Source organism: Anser anser (genome assembly GCF_964211835.1).
Source record: "Anser anser genome assembly, chromosome: 2".
NCBI classification, from domain to species: domain Eukaryota; kingdom Metazoa; phylum Chordata; class Aves; order Anseriformes; family Anatidae; genus Anser; species Anser anser.
This window is the reverse complement of record NC_139721.1, coordinates 145,170,733-145,197,257: the sequence shown is the minus strand read 5'-3', so window position 1 is coordinate 145,197,257 and position 26,525 is coordinate 145,170,733. Positions and strand designations below refer to the sequence as shown.

Here is a 26,525-nt window from a genome sequence, read left to right as displayed (position 1 = left end):
GTCAATAATATAATTTACGATTTGCAAACAAGATAGTGCAACATATAAAAGCTTAATTCTGCTTCCAAATAATTGAGTGGCAAAGTCTCCCTTCACCTTCCTAGGGTGGAATTTGGCTTTTGGTACTGATCTTGCATGCTTTAAAGGCAAGTAGTCTTTTGTAGTGAATATAATGAAAGTACAAACAGACACTAAAACAGCTGTGCAATATTCAGAAACTCAGAAATTCAATACACCTTGTACTTGATTAAAAAACAATATGGGAAAAATTTACTTGTCATTTTCTCTGCTCAAAATAGAAGCAGATTTAATCGCGTTTTCTTAGTTTCTCTGAAATTATAATTTAAATGTCATTACATAATAACATAAATTTTAAACTTTAAAGATCTCTATTTAATGTAACATTTTGATCCCTTCCCTGGAGCACATGTAGCCTGGCAGAGGTATGGCATTTGGCAGGAACACTGCTGACTGCACGGCGTAGCAGCCACCTCTCATGTGATACTATTCACCATGTGGCATGTTTATATTAGTTAGACTCAAGAGTGTAATCCTGCTGTATAATCAGTAATACCAAACTTTCTATTCATTGTTTTCCAAGGGGTGATGTTGGTAATCAAGTTGGAGAAGTCTGTCTATACATTTGTGTGTTCAATGCAGTGCAATGCTGTATGTGCAGGTGTGTGTGTATATATATAATGTGTGGCATATATATACATTAAAATAAAATATGGGAATGTTAAAAACCTAAAGCTTTAGTTTGATAAGAATGTGATAATTATTTTTAGGAAATGTGCATAGTGTTACTCATCACACTGACCTGGAAGAAAGTATATGTCCCCCTGGGATAAATACACTTTTCTGGAGTGAGACTCACTCACCAGCTCTTACTCGGAAAAAAAAATAATAGAGAAAAAAAAAGGCTCCAGCAATAAACACCTGAAAATATTTTATAGTTCAAGGTAATTTACTTGAGTTGTGAGATTAAATCCATTAAAGGAGAGGAGAGAATGAACTGTCATTGCCCTGCTTCTGACCTTGGATACCTGAAAAAGGGACAGAGCAATATGTCCATGGGTACACACTGAGCCCCATCCAATTTTTGTACGGAAGGGAAATCTGCAGGGCTGAGATGGTCAGAAATCCAATTTGTAGTCCAGAAAGATCTACACAGAGCTAATCACCCACTAGCTATGCCAGTATGTAGATCCCTCAGGACATGGCCAGACTGCCACCTTGTAGGCTCCTATGGGCTGGCTGTAGCAAGGACATACGTGCCCCAAAATGCTGGGGCTGCAGGTTTTGAAGATTTACAAGTGATTAGATCTAGTTGCTTTTGCTCTGGGTTTCAGCCCAAAATAAGCCCCTAGCTTGCAGTGCTGCCTTGGCCACAAAAGTATTTTTATTACTCCCATTTACAAGTTAGGGATCATACTGACGTTTTGAGATACATGGATTTCAAGTGCTAATTGCTATTATAAACATTAAGTGTACAAATATCCCTGTATTTTTTTTCGCAACAACAACAACAAAACGAACAAGAAAACATGACTTAGAGTTCATACCATGCCATAATTACCTGGGTATCAGATATTTTGCTTTATAAACAGGAAGAGCATTACAGTTCTGCTGCGATGAGCCAGGGTGCCTCCTTGAAGCAAAGTACTTGTCGAGCAGCTGTTGCTGGCAGGATTGTGCCTACCCTGTGGAGGCACAGAGCCCCTGGAGAACTACTCACATAAAGACAGCTTAATACAGCTTCTGGTGAGAAAGTGGAGTTTTTCGCGTTGCCCTTTCTCATAACCTTTTCTTCTCCTACATTCTTTTCTCTGGCGAGAATTTCTTGGTGTCTGTCTGCCTCCATCTTGCTGTCGAAGAAACACAAGAATTCAAGCAGAGATACGTCTTACATCTATAAACTCTTATGTGAGGAAAAACGTAACCACAATATACCATTTAAATAATGGTGTACTTACGAAGGACTTGCAGTGATCAATCTCCTTGGATTTTGTATGGTTGTGGATTGATTTTTTTAGGAAGCAGTTGCAAAATTTTCCCAAACAAAAGCATCAATTTTTCCCAACCTAATTCTTCTTGCTGGTAGAAATGTATCACTACCTTTGGCATAGTCAGAGTGTGTTGACACCTGCCTTTGCACAGCTACTTGAGCTTTCTGCAGCTGTAGCAGGTAAGATGAGGGTCAGTAACCAGAAATTGGGGTCAGTTTTCCAGATATCACATTACATATCTCAATCACCAGCTCTTTCTGGAATGTTTCATCTAACAACATTAAAGTTGAGCCACCTTTTTTAAGCAAGGTCACTCTGTTTCTTTGGATTTGATCTCCATCCTGTGGCTTTTTACAGGAAGACCCAAATAAGATCTGCTCACAGATGTTTCTTAGCACATGAGTGGGCTTAGTTTGCTGGAAGGCGATGTGAATATTGACAGAAAGCTGAAACAATGCTGAGTTAGTGCTCCAGTCCACTGCCTTCTCAATTTACAAGAGGGAATTGAGCCTCAAAACGCTGCAATATCACAGTGCTATTTCTACTATGCGAATTTTGCATACAAGTCACAATAAGCGCATACAGTTCAGAAAGCAATGTTTCCTGCTGTTGGATGGAAAAGATCAACACAACAGCAAGTGGATTATGGATAGAGCAGTAGCGATGAAATACTTGCTCACTGTGCGTGAAACGATGGGGAAAGCAGAGCTTTTCCTGCTGTGCTCTGATTTCTGACTTTCCTCCAGGGAAATACTCAGCCCTGGCCCCATGGAGGCTCCTCAGGGAGCTCCTGACCATGGCAGTACTACAGCCAGGAGTGAAGGACACCAGCAAAGGCAGGGCTGACGTATCTGTGTGACTCTGCAGCTAACTCCTGTGTATTTGCAGGCTACTCCTCAAACCGGTGGGTGTTTTTCACCAAAGTGATGTGATGACAAAGCTCTGAAATATATGGTGACACCAGGGCTAGGAGATACAGCTCCTTGCCATTGCTGTCCAGATGATTTGTGATTTTCATTAAAGCAATATGATAATAAAATCAGAGTCCGGAGAAGGAAAATGACAGACAAAAGCAGACGCTTGCCAGTACTACAGTATAACAAAGTCTCTTGCTCTGTCTGGAAATATAAGACTTTTGCATCAGTAGAAAGCTATTTAGTTCATTCTCATTCAATTTATTGGTAGGGTGACTTTATACAGGTTTGACACAATGACTCAGTAGAGCTGGCCACTGTATTTTTCCAAGTGTCTTTTTTTCTAGCACTGAAATGGCCCATAAGGCAGTAAGCCTGGCTTTAGCAGCCAGCTTCAGCAATTAGAGGGAGAAACTAGTTAGACAATGCTGAGTTTTACAAAATGGTTCCTTCTTCTATTTTTAACCACACCTTTTCAAAGAGATGCTGAAAATTTGAGAAAGTGGTACCAGGGAATTCAAGCTCCAGCACTTTTCTCTGTATGTGTTAGGAGCTATAATAGGGAAAAAAAAGAAACAAAAGAAACAGATGTTGCATGGTTAAAGGGTTTGGGCAGAGAGGGGAGGCTTGACCTTGGTTTAAAGCAGAATAGTAAAAAAATAAAAAGGGTCAAGATTTTTGCAGTTAAAAAAAGCTGATGTTAATTTTCATACCTCTATTTTTCCTTGTTCTAGGGGATTAAAACAAAACAAAACAAAACAAAAAAAACAAGACGACAACAAAAGGAATGGATAAAGGAAGTTTTCAGTAAAAGTAAAAAAAAAGGCAAGTAAAACAAATGTTTTTATTAAACAGAAAAGCATTTTCCTCATATAAATATTTTAAACAAAATACTTAGCTCAGCACATCTGCTAGGGAAGAAGCCATACCCTTCTTGTAGGTCTCCAGGTTTGTTGGAGAGTCTGTGGCACTTTCACGGCATCTGGCCTGGGGAATTAATGCCACAGATGGATTATGGATGAGTACATGACAGTGTATTACCTTCCAGCTCACAGCAATTTATTACTTTTGTTTGCAGGAAAGCTACAGGAGTGAGGCTCATACTAGAGATAGAACAGAAAGGAGGGTCAGACAGCACTTGGGAGGGATGTTGAATTAAAGGGGATGTCTTCAGCGGTAGAAACAGAAGATAAGCTCCTTAAGTAAACATTTGTGATGCAATAATGTAATGACTAGGGCTGAGGAATCTGCAACGAGAAGAGTGCCCCTGGGTTTGTATTGCAGGTGATGGAGGCACACTTCAGTATGGCATGGGAATGAATCACAGAGGGCAGAACCTGTAGCTGCCTGCCTTTGTGCTAAATCTCCCGTGGCTTTCAAACAGGACAGCTGCAGTTTCTCCACCCACAAGGGAATCCCTGGCAGATGGGGACCCAAACCTTTGGCTCAGAGGATGAGACAAGAGCATGCCTTGCTCTAGCACGGTCGGTGCAGCCCCAGCAGGGTGGGCTCCAAGGAGAAGGTTCGTCTTCTTCTTGCTCCAGCCCTTGGCTAGTCCCACCTACTGCATTTCTTCTCACTGGTCAGTGTCTGCTGGATGTCTGAGCCTGGACTCGGAGGAATTGAGCCTGTAATCCATCTCTCCTGAGGGCCTGATTTTTGAAAGATTGTCAAGCTGGTATTTTTAGCTCCACATCTGTCACTACACTGTGCTTTGGCTGACACTGCACCTTCCAGACTGATTTCAGTGGCTGCCTGGTAGCTTTGAAATTCTTGAAGATTGTTTCAACCAGGAAAGTCTGCACTTGTTAGAAGAAAAACTTTTCTGATTGATATCCTGAAAAAAACAACAGTGCTGATGATACAGGCCAAGAGAGGTGACATGCTCCTGAGTGTGAGACATGAGATCTAGATTAATTTGCCTTATACTAAATTCCCCACTGTAGTGGTATCCCAAATAACCTCCAGGATACTCAGAAGCAATAAATGAGGTGAGTTAATACTGGGCAAATTCTTGCTGAATAATAAAATGTCCCACAATCTGACTTTCAGTGTGTTGTCATTTTAGGGTTTGACAAAGGAAAGTGTGGAGAAGCATCAGTAGGCTTTCACTGTGAGGTGGGGTTATATTACTGGTTTAATTTTCGCTGCCATTTGCCTTAAGAAAAGCAGAGATTATCTGCTTTCTATTTGTAGAAGAATGTTAAAGACAATGAAGCACCAGATAGAAGATGAGGACTGGTGAGCCCTCCTAACACGCTGAGCATCACAGGGCAAAAGGCTATACAAAATGTGCTTGCGCATTTTCTGTGGGCATCGATTACACGCAGAATATCTATTCTAGTTAGATAATTGTGGTTAACAAGTGTCCATCTGAATACACTAATGACCACATGATTATTCAAGTGTTGAGTTTTGCAAGCACTTTTTGCTTCTGGCTCTTTAGCCAAATAAGGAGGACAAAAGCCCAATAAAGTAGACTTTTGTTGTAAAATAGAGTATGAATTTGAAAATAAAATATATCTTACACACCATTTCTCAATTGTTTAGTTCTCAGAGCAGACCAAACAACTCAAAATCTATTACAAAGATAAAAAACATATGTCTGAGAAATTCATTTCTCGTGCTAGAAACAGACTAACGCAATAGTTTCCATTTAGAATTACATATGCAACCAAATCCTCATAATTTCCTTACAGTTCTGTAAACCAACTCACGACCACTACAGAAGTATCCTTGTCTTCACTGGGTTTACAGAAGACTATAATGAATTTAAAACAGCCATTTAAAAACTGAAGCACATGTGTTTCCTCAGAATTTTAGAACGGGGAGATTGTTAAAACTATGGCTCATTTTTTTTCACTGCATCTATATGTATTAAGGCCTCTTGATTACTAAATATTATTATGACTAAGTGCAGCTGTGTTTATTTCATTTTTAAACTACAACTCTCAGTAGCAGCTAGACTAAGAATATGTAAAACTCTTTTATTAGACAAATAATGCTTGTTCTTTCTTAATTCAGGCTTAGAAAATGCAGAGATTTCTTTGTACTCTTGGAAGCTCATAAACAGGAAGAAATCTATAGCATATTTGAAAGTAGTTTCCAAGTTATTTCTATAAAGAAACAGTTTAAAGTAGCAGTTTAGTCACTAGTCATGAAATGGAGTTTGTGTAAATTCTAACAATGATTAATGCTTGCTAAATAACAGAGCATACATGTGTAATCTACTTTTTTTGGGGTACAGAAAGGCACAAGCTAAAACAATGTAGGCTAATGTGTACTTTGAGGCTGTCATCATGCCAGTGAATCTCATCTCGATCCCTGTTCTCCTCCTTTAAATGTCCCAGGCACATTCCACTTAGATTTTTTCTAATAGAAAACGTCAGCTGAGGATAGTGAAGGAAAGACAGTGCCTCATTGGACCCTTGCAGATTTACTTTAATCTTTCAGTTACTGCTTAATTTCCATATTTTGTGTGCCAATTTTACAGCGCTGCTTTCTGTCCCTTGTGTATACCCAGAGTGGCTTCACAATTTGGGTCTAAAGTGGCCAAATCATCCACGCATGGCAGGCTTGTACTTCTCACAAAAGCAGGGTCTGGAGAAGGCATCGCCTTCCAGGCTGTCAAAATGCAACCCCTCCATCACTGCAGCTCATCGGCACCCCCAAAAAACCACCATCAAACCCAACCAGCCTTGGTGGGAGTGGGAGCCAACAGCAAAGATGCCCAGTGAGTGCCTGGCACCTGTAGCCAGCAGCATTTTTGTCCTGGACTTCAGCACGGTCAGGATTTCATCCGCCAACTGAATTACACAAATGCATCTCCAATATTTGCAACTTTTTTTTTTTTTTTTTTTAATAGTCTTCTGACATACGCTCTCCCAATTTGGAGGCAATCATGACCCCGACTGCCACCTCTCTGCAGGGCTGGGGCTGCTCTCATCAGAAGACTCAGCTTGGGGTGGTGAGGTGTGAGCAGACCTCACCTCCTACCACTGCAGCATCGATACTTCCGCTTGCCTTGATTTTTTAAAACCCCCCACTGTCTTGATTTGTTTTAGAAGGTGGCTGAAACATAAAAGCACCAGGAAGCTCTCTGCTCTTTGTTGCTGTTCACCGAAACCAACCCTCCTCCTACGCTCCAACCGTTCCTTTCAGTAACCAATTAATTCCTGCAGTGTGACAGCTTGGCTTCATGCTCTGCCGTAATCCCTGACTCACTCTTCCCCAAACCAGCCCAGATACCTGTGCTTTGAACTTCTCTTTTTTTAAGTTACATGATGTAAAATATCTTCCACAGAAGAGTAAATGTTTCCAGGCAGAAGGTTAACTACAAAGTACAACTAAAGTTTCTTTTATTCATGGTTCTGCAAATTTAATTCCACATTGCTATTTGTCTCTGATGTGTGCCTCATTGATAAAAATATTATCTTTATAAACATATGACTGTAAAAAATGGATGAAAACAAAATATGATAAGGGTATGAACATGAGAGAAAAAAAGAATAAAAATGAGGTACTGGAGAGAGACAGATTCATACATCAGAAACACTGAGAAAATAAGATAGGAGGAAAGCTTTTTTTTTTTTTTCTTAATGAATTTATGAATGTTGGTTATTAAAATGCTCAGATTAAAATATGTGGTTAGTACAAATATTAGGAATCATTGTAATCATATTTAAAATGCTGTTTAATTGCATCAGCATCTTTCTCCAGCCAGCTAGCAAGGAAGGGTAAAGTACAGCCCAACTGCTACTGCTGTATTATTAGTCTGTTTACAGCTTTAACAATTTAATTGCACAGTACTAGGGCAGCTTGTCTCTTTTTAAAAATCATGACATCCAGGGTAAAAACGAAACAAAACATTTCAGGTTGTTAAGTCAGCCACTGGGTGGGAAATTATAAGGTCTCCTGTATACAGCTGAGGTACACAGAAATCAGAGAAAAGACTAACAAAGAAATCCATCTTCCCCAACAGGTACCTTGCATGGGTACCGTTGTGTCAGGTAAATCCTCCCGCTCCCCTGGGTCGGTGGAGCTCTGTGTTGTTGATGCCTGATGTCTACAGCAGCTTTCTGTCCTTTCTTCCATCAAGTTCAGGTTTCTATTAAGCTGCCAAAGCTGCCGCTCCCTGGAAACCTGATTTTTGTAAGAAGAAAACAAAATCACAACTGTGTGATACAGAAAATAACCATCCAGCCTGGAAACGCAGTCTTTTTCAAGGAGAAAGCCTGCCCAAGTTTACAATGCAGCAAGACTATCAGGGATAACGTGCCATCCTGACAAGAAATGGGAGCTTTGCTGCTGACTTCTGCAGGGCCAGGACTTCACCCAGCTGCCAAGGTGAAGGATCTATTCGCATGGCCAGGGCGCAGCTGCCTCGGACAGCCACTACCACAACTCAGATTATTTTAGTTTCTCATTTAAAGATGGGTCTTAGCTTGGTTCCATGATTCACTTTTATTTTTATTTTATTTCTTTCTGAATTGAAACTCCTGTAGTCAATAAAAATCACACATTTCCCATGTCAAGGACCTGCAATTGATCTATAGGTTTAAAATACTCAGCCTGCTGCAAGGGCTGCACTTGCACACTTTCCGTATAAATTCAAGTTTTGCTCTTGGCTGCAGGAAAGCCAAAGATTTACATTTGCTTTCTTTCTGTGCACTTTCTGTGCACCTAACTTTTCTCTGTCCCTGCAGTGTGGCTCCCGAGCTGAAGCAAGGACATCCTTTCTTGAAAAGACACCCATCTTTCTCCATGAACTGTATGAGGAACTTGGGTGTTTAGGTAGTTAAAGTTTAAAAAATGGAGTTGTCATTTGGAATGGTCAAACCATACTGGTTTAGCCACTGTTTGGTACTTAGCTGCTTTATCCCTAAAGCACTGCAGGCAGATAGAAGGCTTTTGGAAACCGTTACAGGTACATATGGGATAGGGCACCTGGCTCAACAACAGCCCCCCCGTGCTATCTAATGTTGCCCAGAAGCAGAGACAGCGTTGTGCTGGTGCCTTCACTGCTCCAGAGCACCATGAGATAGCAAAGATGTCCTCACGAAAGGCGACTGCTGCACTTCACAGGGTGTGGCTGGCATCTTGGCTGGCTGAAGGCGTTATTGCCAGCCCCAGTGCAAGCTGGAAAATGGGCCAGCTCTAAAACTGAGGCACCTGCCACAGCCAAATGGCCAGCATGTGTCACCTTTTGCTTCCTTCCACACCCAGGTGCTGCAAGCACGTGCACATGGCAACTGTGGTCATTTGTCTTGGTGCACAGCTTCAAAACACCTCATGGGCTGCAGTTCTGAGTGGAGGAATTTTTTGCTTCCTTTGTAAAGGAGTGTTCCCAGCATGATCTGATATTGCAGCACTTTTGACCCAATACAAGCTTTTCCTTCTGCTCCTTTGGCCAAATTCTTGAAAATGCTCTCAGTGGAACACACCTGCAGGAAATCACACATCTTCGCCCACCAGCCCTTTCCTCCTTTCAGCAGGAAAAAAATGCAGACAGTTAAAACCACATTAACAAGCTGACGGTACCTGTGGGAGCACCTGCTGCCCCCTGAGCCCTCCTGTCCCCGGCCCCCAGCTGTGGCTGTGCTGTGCATTTCAGCTTTTACCTCTGAGCTCCTCCACTGCCGGAGAAGTTTTGACATTGGTTAGTTTTCTCTCATCTCTTTTCAACCCCAAAGATAGGGGTCTGGTGCCCAGGGGTCTGAGTGGAGTGAGGGCAGCGCTATCACGCCATACTTCGCAGGCCCATGAAATTCCTCATTTCACATGGGGCAGCTGCCAGGCTGCCTCTGCCCAGCAGGCACTGACATTCCACAAGTAAACCTTCAGGGGGATTGTAGCAAGGAGTGAGAAAAAAAAAAATTATGGCTTCATGAGACTGAAATGAGTGAATTTACGCACGGTAATTCTCCTGTGGTGGAAGTTTTTACTGAAGCAAGAGGAAATGCCTTGCCCTTCACAGAGCATATGGGGTCACCTCCCATTCCCGTTCCCATGTGGATGGTGAGAGGTGGCCAGGTTTAAGTTGTTTCCTCTCCCCACTCCTTTGCATTATGCTCACCTTGCTGTCAGGGGCAAACTGATGCAGAAGGAGAGCACTGATGCGTTTTATTGCAGGTAATGCATGGCTTGCAGCCTGCGGTCCCGTTGGCAGGCAGCACAAGGTTCTGCATGGCAAGCTGGGGCAGATACTTTCCTATAGACTTGGCATAAAGAAAAAACTCCTCTGGAAATGAAATGAAGTGTGGGAGGAAAAATAAGGCTGTGTGGGCTCCAAATGGATCAAACTGGGTTTGATGGCTATGCTGGACAAAAGTGTACTTACTGTCTAAACACTTTCAAACTACATAATTTCTGCATTTTTAAGATGAAGATGTGATATTAATGTTGAAATGGCAGGTTTTGTTGAAAACCTCACTTAGTTTAAAAAACAAAAACAAAACAAGCAAACAAAAACAAATAGGATTAAAAGGCTGAATAACCCCATAAGGAAGTATTACATTCATTTTTAACAGCAGCTTTTTGTTGACAGGAAATGTTTGTCAGCTTTCATGATAAAAATTCATTTCAGATCAATTTGAATAGATTTAAAAAATATTTCCTTTCCTTACCATTGAACTGAAAAATCCATTATTCTTGTTCCAGCTCTCTTCACTGTCTTCTTTCTTATGTCTTCAATTTTCCATCTTCATTATTTAAGGTAAATGTGATTTCCCTGTTTGACTGTCAGACTACAGAAGCTGCCATTCAGTCTTGGGTGCCTATTCCTATTACCTGACGCACACAAACTGAGTATTTCCCCCCCCAAAACCAGGTGCAGGTCAGGTATCAGGCTGCTCACAGCATGAGGCCCTGGAGAGGCTGGGCCAGGCTGCCTCCTCCTGCTTCAGCCAGGCCAAAATGTGCGTGGGCCACCCCTGCACGGGGAGGTGAAGAGAGACCATGAGCACTGCTAAGGGGAAAGCTCACTGAGGCATTGCCATGGGTGAGGAGAAGTACTTCGACATGGATGAGGGGATGTCTTGCAGCCATGGTGACAAGTCAGGACTCCATGTGGTCTGCCTGGCGGGCCCTGCCTCACCCCAGGGCTCAACCGATTTGTTAGGAGCCCTAAACGGCATCCAAACAGATGGACATTAGTTCAGGCAGCGCAGACATCATGTAAATGATGTGGCTCATAAACTCAGTCCAAGCCCATTTGCAGTCAGTGGGAGTTTTGCCATGGACTCACGCAGAGGCTGGATCAAAATGTGGCTTGTGTGTGGGGTGCAGAGGAGCAGGATTTACAGCTACCTTCCTCCAGTGTGGATCTGTCAGTAACTAAGGCCACAAGGATGTTTCATCACCTGCTCACTGCTGCACTGGGTTAATTTTTAAGATGAGTCAGGGTATGAGAGGTCACCCAGCTGGAAAGATGAATTGGAGCCACCACCAGCTGGACCTGACTTCTGTACATCATTGGGGTCCAGACCAGGAGCATCTTGCTGCACGTAGTGTCGATGCCTCTCCCCTCATTTCTGGTCCCAAAGGGAATTCACAGCCTCTTTCCAGCCACCCTGCTCCTGCCCCAGCCTCTCCTTGCTCCCCTGGCCCTGAAGGCACAACCTGAACTAGCTCCATGCGCTATCTTGGCTTCTTAAAATCCCATAATATCTATATAAAAAAATGACTCGTGTCAGCACATAGCATGACCAGAATATGTAGGCAAAACAGGCTGACAAATTAGAAAAATACACAGAAGACTGAGTTTGTTTTCCCAGTCCTGGTTTTAAGGGACAAAAAAGCACACCGGGGTCCTCCTCCAGCAGAGCTAACTGGAGCAAGCCTGAACTCACATTTTCTCTTTCTTTTTGTTTTTACTTTGTTACTTCAAAATACAGTCACAAATTTAATCTTCTTGATTTCTTCTCGCTCACAGTACTCAGATTTGAGAATCTGTTTCAGAAATTTTCTGCTGAATTTTTAATGATTTAGGAGGTGACAGATAACTGTGGTTAGGGTAGTGTAGCAGCAGTTTGGGGAGCTGGCAGTTCATGAGGTCATTGCCTTTGCGAAAGAAAGGTAATCACCAACATTCCCTAAGTTTGTTGTAACGTTGATCTCCTGAGACCTCAACAGATCTCTTGCTGCATTTGATTCCCTAATAATTAACTTCACGTTGGTCTACAGAACTGGCACAATCTTGTGTCGTTGAAATGAGTTGCAGGAAGTCACAAGTTAACTCCAGGTTGCTGCCTGGAGTCACAAAAAAAAATGCAGCTGGAAGGACTTCAGGAGGGTTCCTTGTCCACCCTTATGCTCAAAACTAGGTCAGCTGTTTCTCTCTGTCTTAACATTTAGCCACCCTGTTCTGGAGACAACCCATGGCATCCCAAAGTAATCTGTTTCAAACCTTTATTACCTTTACCACTGGAAAACTATTTCTAATATTGAATCTTTTCTGCTAGAGCTTCAACGCATTATTTCTTCTCTGAGCCTTCAAGGCCACAGAGAAAATCCTTTTCTACAGCAAACTTCTTAATGTTAGAAGATTTTCATCATAATTTTGACATGTTTTTTAGGCAGACAGCTCCAGTTCTTTTACTATTTCCTCGCAGGTTGCACATTTTTAGATCTCTAATAATTACTGATGCTGTCATCTTAATGTCTTCCTGGAAGTGTGATGCCTAAAATTGAGTATTATGTCCCAACTGAGGCTGTACCTGTCATCACTGGAGAGCAGAACAGAGGGATGACTCAGTCTGTGTTGCAAACCATTTTCCCTTGCATAGATTCCAGGATTCCATCCTTCATATCTCTGACAGGATATTGTTCACTAATAACTGAGTCTGTTTTTTGAAAAGCTGCTGCATAGCCTACTGCCCCTTCTGTGAGTGATTTGTCCTGCTTGAAGTACCGTTCTTACTTGCTTTTACTGAGCTTTAACTTTTTTTTTTTTTAAGACTATTTACCCAGTTTGCCAAAATTGGTTTGAATTCAGTTGTTCCCCTTCCACTGCTCTTCCCAAACTCCTGCTTGTCCTTGCATCATACTATATAGGCACTTGACAAACGTATTCTGTATTTTACTGTCCAAGTCATCAGTGAGAACCCTGAATAAAGTCACACTTGGGACAGGCCCCTTCAAAGCCTCTAGCTGTATGACCCACAGAAAACTCTCTGGACACATTTATAAACCAGTTTTGTACCAGTCCCTACACACGTTCCTCCAGACTATCTGCCAGCAGAAAGGATTAAAAGCATTTCTTGCCCCTACAAGCACCAATGAACACTTTATCAGAGTACATTGGTGTGGATTCAGATCTTGTTAGACGATATTAGAGAGTGGACCCGAGACTCCATGGTGTTGTTTTTGAAGGTCCCAACCACTGAATGAGAGGGGTGGCTGCCTCCTCTAGGAGCCTTTCTTGATCTTCAGCCTATTTTGTCTGCTGCCCAGTGTTTGTTGCTCTCCCTGTGGCAATCCATCCTGGGATGTGACTCGACGTTTGTTCATGTTCAATGACAAAGAGCAATGACTACGCAGTAACACAGCAGAGGATGACGGACACCAACAGCTCGTGCATGGTCCTGGCATTGAGGTTAGGGATGGGTGGCCAGAAACCAGCACCCACCCTGACTTTTGTAAACTTCTGCTTACAGAATTGCCTTGGAAAGTAAGGACTTCAAGGTAGGGTCATAGCAGCTGAAGCAGTAACAGAGGCCATTGTCCCCTCATGGGGACTTACTGTACAAGGCAGATAAGAACACAGTCATTTCCATTCAATTATTTTATGGCACTGAGCTAAACCCTGATGCAAATGACATTTGTCTTCCTAAAGAAGGGGAAGATAGAGAAACAGAGTGCTGGAGTCCTTGCTGGGCAGGAATTGGGCTGCTGCAGTCACTGCAGGGCAGAGCCTGGCTCGTGCCATGGTGAGCAAAGGTCCTGTGACAGGGTGAGATTGCTCAGGGGTGAGAAATACTTGGGCATCATTAGTTCCCTCTCCCCAGAACAAGGACAACAGGGAGCATCTTGGTTGGGCTGGGAAGCAGGAAAGCATAGAGAAGAGAGCTACTAATGGCATTGCTCCAAAACGCTGTCCCTTCTGCTCTTTTTGCAGCTATGCTGTCTGCTTGCATTGGGCTCTGTGGTGACATTTCCTGTCAAATGTGTCCAGTTTCCCATTGAAAAGGATTAGCTGGTTCGCTCTGAAAACAGGCCTGGGAGCAAGCGAGGTTACCTACAATGTGGAAAAAGAGCCAGACTTTCTGTGTGGGAAATATGATAGCTGGTGATCAATAGCTACAATTTATTTGAGATTCCTACCAGAGTTACTGCACAAAAATTGCTTTCAAGAACGATAATACACCAGTAATTTCAACTTCATTGCAATTGAGACATCTACAATCAGATCCAATCACTGGAAGGTTTTTTGAGTTTGATTAATTCTCTCTCTCTCTCTCTCTCATTCATAACGACTGTAGCAGAAATAGCTGAAGAAAAGGAGAAAAGTGATTGCAAATTGTCATCTGTAGCAGACAAAGTCCGCCACAGTGGTAAATAAAAGGCAGACTGTTTCAGAAGCAATGGCTAAGTAGTACCATGATCCATGCGTACCTTTTGGGTTGCCAATGTCATCCCAACAATACATGCTCTGCTTGTAGATTTTCCTGCAGCACCAGCTCATAAAAACATGACGCTGTGAATTAAGAGAAATGGCAAAGGGGGCAATGAATCAACACAAATTGAACCGCATTATGCACAAACAAGGCACTAAGGGAAGTGTTCGCATCAACTGACACTTTTGAGCACTACTTATTTTGTATTTCATTTTAATGTGATTGTTTCTTTCAGTTACTGACATCTACTGAAATTTTAGTAAATGTGAAATGTAAATAGACAGATCTCTTCAGTTAAGCATGGAAAACACCTCTGTAGGAAGCAGTCACACAGCTCATTTGTATTGAAGGTGAAAGGATAGCGTGAGATACAGAGGCCCTTGCAATATTTCATAACCCTGTCATTTATCATTGCCTATTGGATTCTAAGTCCCGAGGCAGCTTATTGGGTCTGTAGACTGCAAGCAGGAAATGATTATATTTGTATCCAAAACTATTATAGAAAATGACCCAACAGTGATCTTGCAGTCTAAAAATTTCTAGTGAAGCTTCTGTTCAGAATTGTCACAAATGTCCCTGACAGTAAGGGCTTACCAAAGGCACCCTGCATGGTATTAATAACATCCTCATCAACTCTCATTAGTATCACTGTTAATATGGTTTAATTCTCATTCTCCCAAATTGAATGTAAGACGGCTTGTCTGGAGTAGTTGCCTAAACATGGCGCAAGAGCCATAGCCATAGAATAAGGGATGGGGAATATATGTGGAAACAAATCCATTGCAAGGGATTCATAACTTGCCTGGATCTGTCCTGCTCCCAGGCAGGACCTCAGTGTCCACTGCAGGAGGAAGGAATAATATCCCACTCCACCTAGGAAAGGCAGCTTTATTGGCCCAGTTTCTGGGAATCCTCTTTGCGAGTACTGTGCAAAAGCATCGTCCTAGTTTCCTTGAGCTTCCTGCAGCCAGGAGGTGTTGTCAGACACCTTGGTGGGAGTCATGCATCTGGGCACTGGTGAAAGGGAATAGAGCAGCTCTGCATTCCCTGTGTGCCAAAGTCAAACTTGTTGGGAGAGGAAACCAAAGAGAGAACTGTCTGCAAACTTCTTATTTTATTTCCATGGTCTCTCCTGATGAGAAGGAAAGATTGGTGAAAGGGAAAAATCCTCATGTGAGACGAAATCCTGAGGCAAGCTTTATGTACCAAATCCTTTCGATGCTTTCCGATCTTGAGCTCATTGTAAGAGCAGCTGCCTCTGCCAGCATTACAACATCAGCTGCTACGAGGCTGTGGCTTCAGCTGGGTGCCAATGTAACACAAACAGCCGTGGTTCAGCTGAATGGGGAAATTAGTTGGATCAGCTTTAGCAGAGTAAGCTATGTGGCAGGAGCTGCTGTGGCTTCCCATGGTGGGCATTGCCTCTGCACAGGAGGGTTCACCGGGGGAGCTCTGCTGGCAGTCCCCAGCCACGCTGCCTCATCGCTCTTTATAGGCTGCCTCTAAAAAGCTGTGCTCTGCAGCTACCTATTACAACACAAGCCATTTCCTTTTAATTCCTCAGAGCAGCAAAAGTGCGTTTACATCAAGTTCCAAACATCTGTGCTTTGTCCCAGAACCATTTTCATTATCAGGACAGAGGAGGATGGGAAAGAAAATAGAAGTCCATCCTGCAAGCAATGCAGAAGTATGAGAAAATGGAAATGTATAGGATTATATGAAATAATAATAGAATAATAGTATCAAGACAATGGGACAAATTACGTAAACTAGTCTTGTACGTCCTGTCTTGCATGCTAGTTTGATGTCTGTTGAGCAGAGTGTAACTTCTGGCTGTTACATATTTAAAATATTGTGTGATCGTAGTGCCCAGGCCAGATGCCAGGCACTGTTCCTTGTGATGCAAAATGAAATGTTTTAGAAGGAGAGGTTGCATAGTTGTGTGGTTTTTAAGCTCCCCTGATTTGTGACCCTCTAAAATCTCTCTGTGGACTGAGGACCCCTTTAGAAATGTCGCATACTGCAGAGCAGTACATGAACTTGTTCTTCCCAGTCATCAGTCATGGGTCTCTGAGAAATCAGCCGTGTGGGTTTACGGGTCACAGACTGCGAATGAGTGGTGTAGTGGGCTGGGATTAAGCCACCTGGGTTCCTACCATGGGAGTTAGGTATCTGAACACATCTGAAAGACTTGGCACCAGGCATCAGTTGGAGTGAGAGCACGTACAGGGACAGCTATTGCAGAGCATTTGGACAACTGGAGGTTCTCCCCCTAGCTTAATTTGTGACTTTTCTGTGCCCTGAGAAACAGCCTTTGCCCTGTTCGTGCACTGTGAACTTACAGATTTTTCATCCATCTTTCTAATACAAGAATTTCAACAGCAAAGCACACAGGCTTTTATTCTAACACAAAAAGAAGCACATATTCCTTTTCTCTGACTGAAATCTCAGACCCAATTTCTTGCTCCACAGTACACTGCAAAATCTATACACCTGCCTCCTTCGGTGCTGTAATGAAGAGAGCTGTGACCTGCAGCCGTTCTGTCTTCTCAGTGAACAGCAGAGCCAGGTCTGTAATTCTCCCAGCTGCAGCACTTGGCTTTCCCTGAACGGTCAGATTGCTCCCTTTAGTCAGGCTGGTCAGGTAGAAAGCTGATAGTGCAGACATTATCAGGCTAAGACATTAGTGGCAGTATCCTGCGGATTTCTGTGGGGCTCCCTTTCTACCTAGGATGATTTTCTACTGGCAGCTAGCCTAGCTAAATTGGATGAAAGATGTACTATCCCTTGAGTTCTGATTTGCTTTGTTTCTTCCTTAACCATGCTGGACTATGAGTTTAAAGCAACTGACTTGATATTTAAACTTGCCTTTCTCTGAACTGTGTGCTGTAGGGAAGGTGAAGGCACCTCTCTGGGAGGAGGCCATTTACAGTAAAGCAGGAAGCATTCACGAGAAACCCCAATCATGGAGGTTTGAGACCCAGCCACCTCATCGGCCATGTCCTTGGATGGTCCATCTCGTGGTGTCAGGCCAGCTGGGCTGACAGCTTCTGCCTCCATCTGCCCTTCAGCCTTTCTGGGGCTCTGACCAACACAGCTCCAGGGCTAAGAATTTGCAGGAGGCGCAGGAGGACACATCTACCTTGTAGTTTGTGCATTAGCCTCCCAGTAGCTACCAGCTACTGAGCATCGCTTCTCCAGGCAAACCTCAGGCCAAGAAAATGCTTTGGACTTCTAAATCATGTATCAGTTCTTGCAAAAACAAACAAACAAACAAACAAACAAACAACAAAAACACCCACAAACCACCACCACCACCAAAAAGCCCCCAAAAGCCTCACAACTTTTACATAATTTGACATGTGGCTTTTTAGATGCGAGCACACAGCTCAGTCTGAAGTTCTGCTGGCCATGAGTGGTGCCTAAGATGGTTGTGAATATATTTTCTAGTTCCTCACGGCCCATAGGCATCGTCAGTAAAATGTGCTGCTGTGCTTTACTGACAACATGCGGTTTTGCACTCTGTATCAAGAAATGGACACAGTATTTATTTATGGAAGAATGGCTATCTTCAGTAAAAGGGTATCTTCAGTAAGGAGCTAACTGTCAGTCTGGATGAAATTGTGACCCCCAGAGTAAAATTCCAGAATATAGCAGATGCCAACTGTGTCAGAGTTGCACAAGGCCACCATCAGGTCTGCTCATTCAGCCAGCCTCTGCTTCACAGAACCTGGTTTATCTGCGATTCACTAAACCAGAATTTATTAAATCCAAATTTTAGAAGTAAACTATGAAATACTTCAATAGCACTGAACACACTCAGTGGACTGTGCTGTGATGGATGTGAGTCAATTGGGTTGGCTCAGAGTAGGTTTTGAGGCCTCCCCAAACTCTGCAAAGCTCTTCCTTCTTCCCCTCCATCCTTTCACAGCAGACTGTCTCCAGGGTGGGGCCACTCACTGATATTGTGCTTCTCCTGGTGTTAGCTTGGACCAGGACCATCCCATGCTAAAAGAAAGGATTGCCACTTCTTGGACTGAGGACCCTAATCTTGAACTAGACTTTTAATTGAATTTGCAGGCTGCGTTTCAAAAGAACCTTTAAGAAAAAAGGTCCCATGGTTATGAAGATGGTTGAGATGCTCACATACATCCATGTTGTGGGGAAGGGGCAAGAGGGATGAAAGAGGCGTGAGAAGGTAGAGAAGGAGGTCTGGTGTGGAGAGGCAGACACAGCCCAGTGGGGTGGTCAGAGGACCTGAGGGACTGATGGCTCCTGGGACCTTCAAGTGATTGCACAGTGGCTTGGGAAATGGCCAATGCAAGCTTGCCGTGAGGGTATGCTTCTGCAGTGAGATAGGTCATCTCCTCTTCTAGATCCATGGCTCGCCCCATGCAGAGTGCTCTTCTGGGGGCCTTGTGGTAAAGAGCAGAGAAACAGCAAAACAGCTATAGTTACAGCTAAAGTCTCATATAGCCAAAAGGAACCAGTCTTCGTGGAGAGCTGTTATCCAGGTTCTCATGATTTCCTCTTCTTTGTCAACTTCATTTTGCCTTCCTTCAACGTGGCCAGGAGGTTCTTGGCTGGGACAGGCAGATCTGCTCCATCCCCATCTCACAGGGACACGCCACGCAGCTCTGGGTGTGAAGAGTTTACAGCAAAGCCCAAGCTTCATGGACACATGGGAGTAGGCAAAAACAGGAAAACTGCTCCCTGTCCCAGCACCAAAGAGCTTCATCAGGGTAAGGAGGATGTCCTACTGCCCAGCATCTTCTCCAGCTCTGTTACTCCTTACAGTCTCTAGCTGGGCTCTTACTAAGTACAGGGTATAGGCATTAATCACAAATTCTACTGCAGACTTACAGCAGATACACAAAACCTCATCTCAGACAAAAACTTCCTGAACAGCATCATTTTGTTTTCTTTCTCTGCATCTGCTGTAGGCTATGAAGCTCTTCAGAGAGAAGGAAAATAGGGCAGACAGAACTTTGGAAGAATGAGGCCAGGGGAGACATGCAGACTAAAATCTTAATTTTTGCATCCGTTGTTTTGTCTTTTATTATTATTTTTTAATTATTTTTTAAATTTTATTTTATTATTATTTCATGGCCCTTTTAAATTGTTGCCATCATATAGTTTTTGTCACCCTGGAAAGCATCCTGACAACTTCCACTGTGCTGGAGGCTGATTACAGTCTATGGTTAATTTGCAGATAAGTGCTCATAGAATGAAAAGACAAAACAAAAGACAAAAAATTGTTGAGCTTGTCTGAGGAGAATAAAGCGACTAAATCTGTCTTGTAAAGATAAGGTAAAGGAATAGCAGATGGCAGATTTACACTTGTATGTTGGTGCCAAGTATTGCCTCAAAAAGGGTCTGGTGATGGAATTGTTTTTATGTTACGATAATTAACAGAATGAATCTTGCCATGAAAAAATCCAGAAGGAGACACAGAAAAGCAGTACAATTAAACATTCTCTTTATTGGGGCCTTGCTCCAAAGTGGCACAAGTGATAAATATGTTTTCTGCTGACAGTGCCCATCAGTGCTGCTAATGAAAAGACCCACAGTCACATTTTACACTTTTATTTGGATTTAGATCAACAACACATATAAGATACTTTGGTCAAACACAAGAACAGGTTGCTATGCCGCTCTTTCCGGGCTGCAATAAACATAGTAAAGTGGAAAAAAATGCTGGTTCTCCTGGAACACCGAATGTAAATCTTGGATTGGCACATACAGCTAATAAATACATCGTATGCACTTAGCACTTTAAAACAGAATTGCACATGCAAGATGTAACCAGGCTATTCATCACCTTCATCATTGTCCCTGTACTATTTTTTTTTTAATGCTTTCTGCTTGCCTTTTTCACGGCAAGAAAGACTGTAATTTGCTGCTCTACTCAGTATTTCAGTGATTAGGCTGGTGATTTTGACACGTTCAGCAAAGGTCACATTGAAGTCCTTCCTGACAGAATTGGCATCTCCTCTATAGCTCAGCTCACTCCATTATGCACTGTAGGCAGCAATGGAAATCCACCAAAGTGAGGTGAGAGGTCTGCCTGAAAGCTGACAAGAAGAGGTTAATACCAAGCAAAGATACAGTAGAGGGACTGGCGTGAATGCAGCTCTTACAATATCAAGAGTAAATACCACTACCACACAAATAATGACATATCAATAATATATTGTACAAGCTTATACAGCAACACATGTTGATTTGCAACATTGTACAGTTTAAATCTAAAGTGCACAGCCTCAATCTGAGGTGACAAAACAGTACTATCAATATAATAAAGGCAACACAATTACAGACACAATTTATTTCCTTCTTAGTTCATGTCCTCATGATATTACATTAATACTTCATTTATGTATTTTAGATTAAATTAAAACCACATTGCACATCTTATTTTCTCTTCAAGTATTTTAGAGCCAGCAAAACCATATTGCTTTACAAACAGAAGTTGGCTGTTTAGGCGAAGTTAAACCAAAACTTCAGTAGGGTTATAAATAGGCAGGCCTAAGCCCCGTAATTCATACTAATGCTTCCAGATACCGAGGGGAAAGAGGATAAACTTCAGCTGCCATCTCGGAGTCACCACTAATGTTAAGGAATGATGCAGCACATGAATTCTGCAAGAGCTGTGCCTGTGAAGGCCAGTGAGGCTCCGTGTGGACTGTTCTAGGCAGATGTAGCCTAAGCTCATTTTTTTTTCTGCAATTTCAAAAGCCATGGCAAACAGGGATGTAGCCCAGTACTGGGAGAAGCCTCTGACAAAGTTTGTTACTTACGCTCCATCACTGCCATTTGGACTATAGTCACGTTTAGTTTAGGCCTTGTCCTGCAGACCTGTACATCTGTGAGAAGTCTTTACCCTCTTAATGTAGCTTTATTTAGAAAGAATTTCAGTCAATTTGTATTTTCAGTGTAGCTTTGCACTGCACATAGAGGAAATTGTTACAACATAAGCATTTATTCAGACACATTACATTTTTTGGATAGGCTTTTTTACCACAGGACAAAGAAACCATCCAAATACAACCTTATTTCAGTCTTGGTTAGCACTGTATACTGATTGTGCGTCTGCTTAGTTAGGCCAAGTGGGAAACATAATTAGGAATAATAGCATTCTATTGTTGTACTGTAATTGATCTTATTAAGTGGTTTTAAGAGCTGCAGTACTCTTGAGGTTTTTTCAGTAATCAGTCCTGGAGATCCACAATCCATGTGACATGGAGAAATGAGGTATGGGTACCTCTTCAGAATGTATGTGGGCTTATGGTTTAAAATAAGCAGTAATAAACATTTGAGGCACCTCCATCAAAAGAAAAAGAATTCTAGTTAATTTTCAGCTTCTGTCCTTGCAGTTTTATAACCCATATAAAATAAAAATATATAGTTTACAAAATAGGATTTTTTAATATATATATATTTTTCCTTTTGTAAAACTATACCTATTTAAATACATTTGAAATGTTGCTATAGGTAAATTAGAAATTCTTTTCTAATACTACGAAAAAGGCAAAATACTTTCACTTTTAAACATACAGCTTGTATACTCTGTTTCTCACTACCCCCTCCCCCTTCCCCCAATTTGATTTTGTCACCATTTTGGGCAAATTTTGCATCATTCAGTCTGATTGCTTTTCATTTGAAGTAGTCACTGTTAAAATTTGGGGTAACATTTTAAGTATCTTCTGTTCTTCCGTATTTGTTTCAATGCAGCTTTTTGTGCAGCTAATTATTAAAGAGGTATTCTAAAACGCAGGAAAGGACTTTAAAGGAGCCATGTTTCTTGATTTTAAACTGTACTCTACTCCAACGCCACAATATAGAAATAGATTTACTTTGGAACAAACTACAAATACATTCGCACAGTTTGTGACAACTTAATTGTCTACTTAGAGGTCCAGGAACAGACTTTCACACCCGCCTATTATAAATCTTGTCCCAAGCGCTCTATTTCGTCAATCAGGAAATCAATGTCCTGATGAGTTGCTGCTGGGTTTGAGATGACCATCCGGAAGAAGTTCACTTTGTCTCCCAGAGGCTGATAGCTCACCATGGTCGTCCCATACTCCATCATCCTGGCTTTTATCACTGGCGCCACCTGCAATGGCATACAATGAAAAGCAGGGGATTATTTTTACTAATAGTAATATTGTTATTATTACTATTATCATAACAAAAAGTGGAGTATGTTTTCTTTTTTCTTTTTTTTTTTTTTTATAAGGATGAACAGTTACAAGAAGTGTTAAAATGAAAATATGTCCAATGTTAATAAAAAAAGTTAACCTCTGTTAAGGAGTAAATGGCTTATTGGAAAGGCATTGGGTTTATCTGGTCTCTTTGCCCAGCTTTTAAAACCATGGGGGAATTTTCCCTCTCTACTTTCTCAGTATTGCTGACAGGTAACTGGACACAGTAACTTGTGCTCGTAATGCTCAAAAAATTGTTGCAATCATTTTCCATCTTCTTTTTGTATGCCAGAGTGCCATAGTATTACCACGCAATTATTACATTTGCTGGGTTTACCAATTGTAGTTTACTGTAACCAAAGTTGAATACACACTCTAGAGAAGAGGCAAACGCAAGGAATACCAAATGTGGAGACCAAAGCATGATGGTGCCAGTTTACCTGCAGTAAAATGACGATGGATGTGTCATTTGCCAGAATAAAGTGACCTGAGCCCATGCTCTGGAGCTCATTCTGGGGCCTGCCTGCCTGTACAGATTTCACTGTTCGCCGCCCAACATCCTGAGGGAATGCTTCTTACCTTCATAAGGCGGCTCATCCTTTCTTCGTTGTCTTCCATGCTACGCAAGCTGGGAGGTATATACCAGAAGCAGACATTTGTGTGCTGAGGCTAAACACAGAACAATAATGGTTTATGCTGCAAGAAATGCTCATAATATCTCACTTGCAATTAAACTCATGCCTTTCCCCCTCTCATGCATCATATTGTGACAGCAATCAATGGCTTTCATTACTGTAGTCCGCTGAGAGTCATCATCATCATTAATACAGAAAGGATAATTTTAGGCAATTTATTCCCAGGATGTCAGATGCAGAAACACATCACCCAGCTGTGCAAATATATTTATCCCCTACTGAGAAGCATCTAGATTTTGTAGGTGCTGTCCCCCACGGAGGCTGAAGGGAATACGGATAAGGCAAATGCCTATTACAGATAATTTAGAGGCAAGGACCGTGTCATTTACTGTTATTACATGACAGCATAATGTAAAATCTGGCCCTGTAAACAGGAGTCACAGGCGGTGCATGAGATAGTCTAAGATTTTTTTGTACATTTAATGAAATTTATTACTTCTCCATTTGATTCAGCTAGCTCCTGAATTAATATGTATGCATCACAGTGCCTTAGCTACTTCAACTTACTTGGGAGCACCAAGTGGAAAGGCAAAATCAGTTGACATTTTCTGTATTTTTGCAATCTCCCAACAGTTGCCTGCCTCACCGCGTTCCTCTTTGCTGGATGCTAAACGCATGAGTTAGAGCAGCCCTGACTGCTGTCAGTATCTTTACCCATCATGAGACTCAGTGGACCAAATTCAGTGATGATGTGTAAGGTGTGGGAACTAAATTACATAGTGGCATACAAGTGTGGATCTGTGATCTCTGTTGGAGGCACAAGGGTGACATTTATCCTTGTGCTGTGGGTACTTAGGCACTGTGGGTACTTAGGGACTGCAACACGGATGGTCCCCACAGGTCACCCCAGGTCCCTGTGGGGCCCCCGTGCCTGCTCACTAGAGGCTGCTGATAAATGAACTTTGCACAAACAACCTTTCACAGCTACATGGGGCACTGTAACCCACATTCCTAACGGGCCATGGAATTACAAAACTACAACCTCTTTTTATTGTTTGAAATCTGGTTCTAATTGTGCGTGTGCTGCTTTACCCTAAGATGCTTGTGTTTAGGTTCAGTGGGGTGAAACTGTACAAACTGGTAACTTATGCACAGCTGCCTTGTCCCTGGATCCCATAATGAAGAGAGTTATCAGCACAACAGGTTTTGTTACAAGGGACGCTGGTTTTTGCTATGTGCTCTTTGGTTTGAAGTGTTGGTAGCACCCCGGTATCTAAGGCAAGTGCTGCTGACCAACTGGGAAGAAAAAACTAGTTGCAGTACATACCTTTCCATCAAACACCATTTCATACCCTTCTCTGTTCTTTATTTTGTTGTATAGGTATTCTGCAAGTTCCAAGCACTTATCAATTTGTGCTTCAAATCCTGTGGTTCCCTTTAGAGGAAAAAGGAAAAAAAAATAATGATGTGACTCTCTGTTCTGTGACCAGAAGCAGGGAAAGGACCACGCAGCACTCACCACAGCACCAGCACAGGTCACCTCTCTGAACTCTCTGTGGGACAGATTAAGGATCTGATTCTGTTTGATGAAGGATGCTTTCCTGCACGCAGTTCGTGCACCTATAGGTCTTGCTGCTGACTCCCTGAATGCACAATATGCCCCTGATACTACTTGTTTCTCAGCAAAATATTGGTAACATTGGTGATAAAGGGTGGCCTCATCCGTAGATTTTGGAGAGAGGCCTGGGCTGGCACAGAAGATTGTCTCCACAGGAAGATGCTGAGTTGCATACATGGGGAATCTGGGGCCATTTTTAGAATAGGCGGCTTTAATCTCTAAGAGGTAATGAGCCGGGGCTTTTTCCAAGAATAATCCTTTTTAGTTAAACACAAAAATATGCTTTCAGAGACCAGCCTGATGCTGTGGAAATGCACATTTTGTTCAAATACTGCCCTGCCTCCCTGGTGTTTTTCCCCTTTTTATTCTAATTGACACCACATCAAGTCAGAAGCCGTGTTTTTGAAGAGCTCCAGCAAATCCTGCTTTTTCTTCTCTGGCAGAAGTCATAATCCTCTGTCTGTGACATCATAATTGTTCCTGCAGTCACCAGCTGTGATGCCACAAAGGATCCAGCTTTAAGAGGGAGGAAGGGGAACAAACAGCTGGAATAGATAAACCACTTAAGAAACATACATCTTATTTTGTAACATTAATATTACAAATGGAGTGTGAGAAGAGAAAAAGCAGTATAAGACATTGAAAATACGGGGTTTAAAAGAAGAAATGTCTCTGAATAATGGAGGCACATCCCTGCTAAATCTGTTCTGGCAGTGCAGAACTGACTTAAAAGCTCGTGTCATTATCCCTCTGTATACAGAGATTTTGAAACAGGGTAGAGCTAGCGTAGCCCCGGGAGAAAGGCCTGGAGCTGAAGAGAGACATGTGGCTAAAACTGCCTGCCGTGTAGGGGCCCCCAGTTAGTACAACAGCTATTCCAACCTCTGAAAATTGCATCCCCCTTTACAGACTCCCACACCTCCAGCCATGCTTGGTGTCTGCCTCAGAACTGTTTTCAGAGTTTTAATGAAGCACATGAGGATTTTTAAGGCTTTCTGGAAATGAAAACAGTGATGTCATCTCCTCTGAAAAAAAACCTGAGGCAACTTGACATAATGGATTGAATAAATATATGGAAGAACTTATTTAGCACCATTTTACAAATACAGATGAATTAATCTGAGGTGGTGTTTTCACATTTCCTAGAGAACACATTTTGATGAGTTTTCATCTACTCCTTCACAAGATGACTCCATGCCTACTTAATGTATCGAAACTGGGTATTCCAGTCTTGATTTGCCACGTTTAATTTCTGAGTGTCATTAAAAAAAACCATCTTTTTACTTCCAGAGATGTATATAACAACGTTCTTAGGCATATGATTTATGCTGTTAGACTCCTACAGTTACACAAAGCAAATGCTACGCAAAGCCATGGAGTTCAAGTTTCAAAATCATGTGTGCTGCTTTGAAGCTAAACTGTTAAAGGTATAAAAAGGAGGAAAACAATAATGTTCTTTCTTTCATGTTATATACATGAAATTCAGGTCAGGTATTTTCTAAAATGATGATCACAGAAAAGAAACCA

General features: G+C 42.2%; 1 protein-coding gene across 1 annotated transcript in view; it reads right to left on the bottom strand.

Moving 5' to 3' along the window:
• Positions 1-20,003: 20,003 nt before the first annotated feature.
• Positions 20,004-26,525, bottom strand: part of GAD2 (glutamate decarboxylase 2) — a 38,232-nt gene continuing 31,710 nt past the window's right edge. The window contains exons 14-16 of the mRNA XM_083826230.1: positions 24,708-24,815; positions 23,325-23,414; positions 20,004-22,657 (exon numbers count right to left, since the gene is read on the bottom strand). Of these exons, the coding sequence (XP_083682356.1) occupies positions 22,484-22,657; positions 23,325-23,414; positions 24,708-24,815 (372 nt within the window). The 3' untranslated portion in view covers positions 20,004-22,483. The remainder of the gene's footprint in view (positions 22,658-23,324; positions 23,415-24,707; positions 24,816-26,525) is intronic.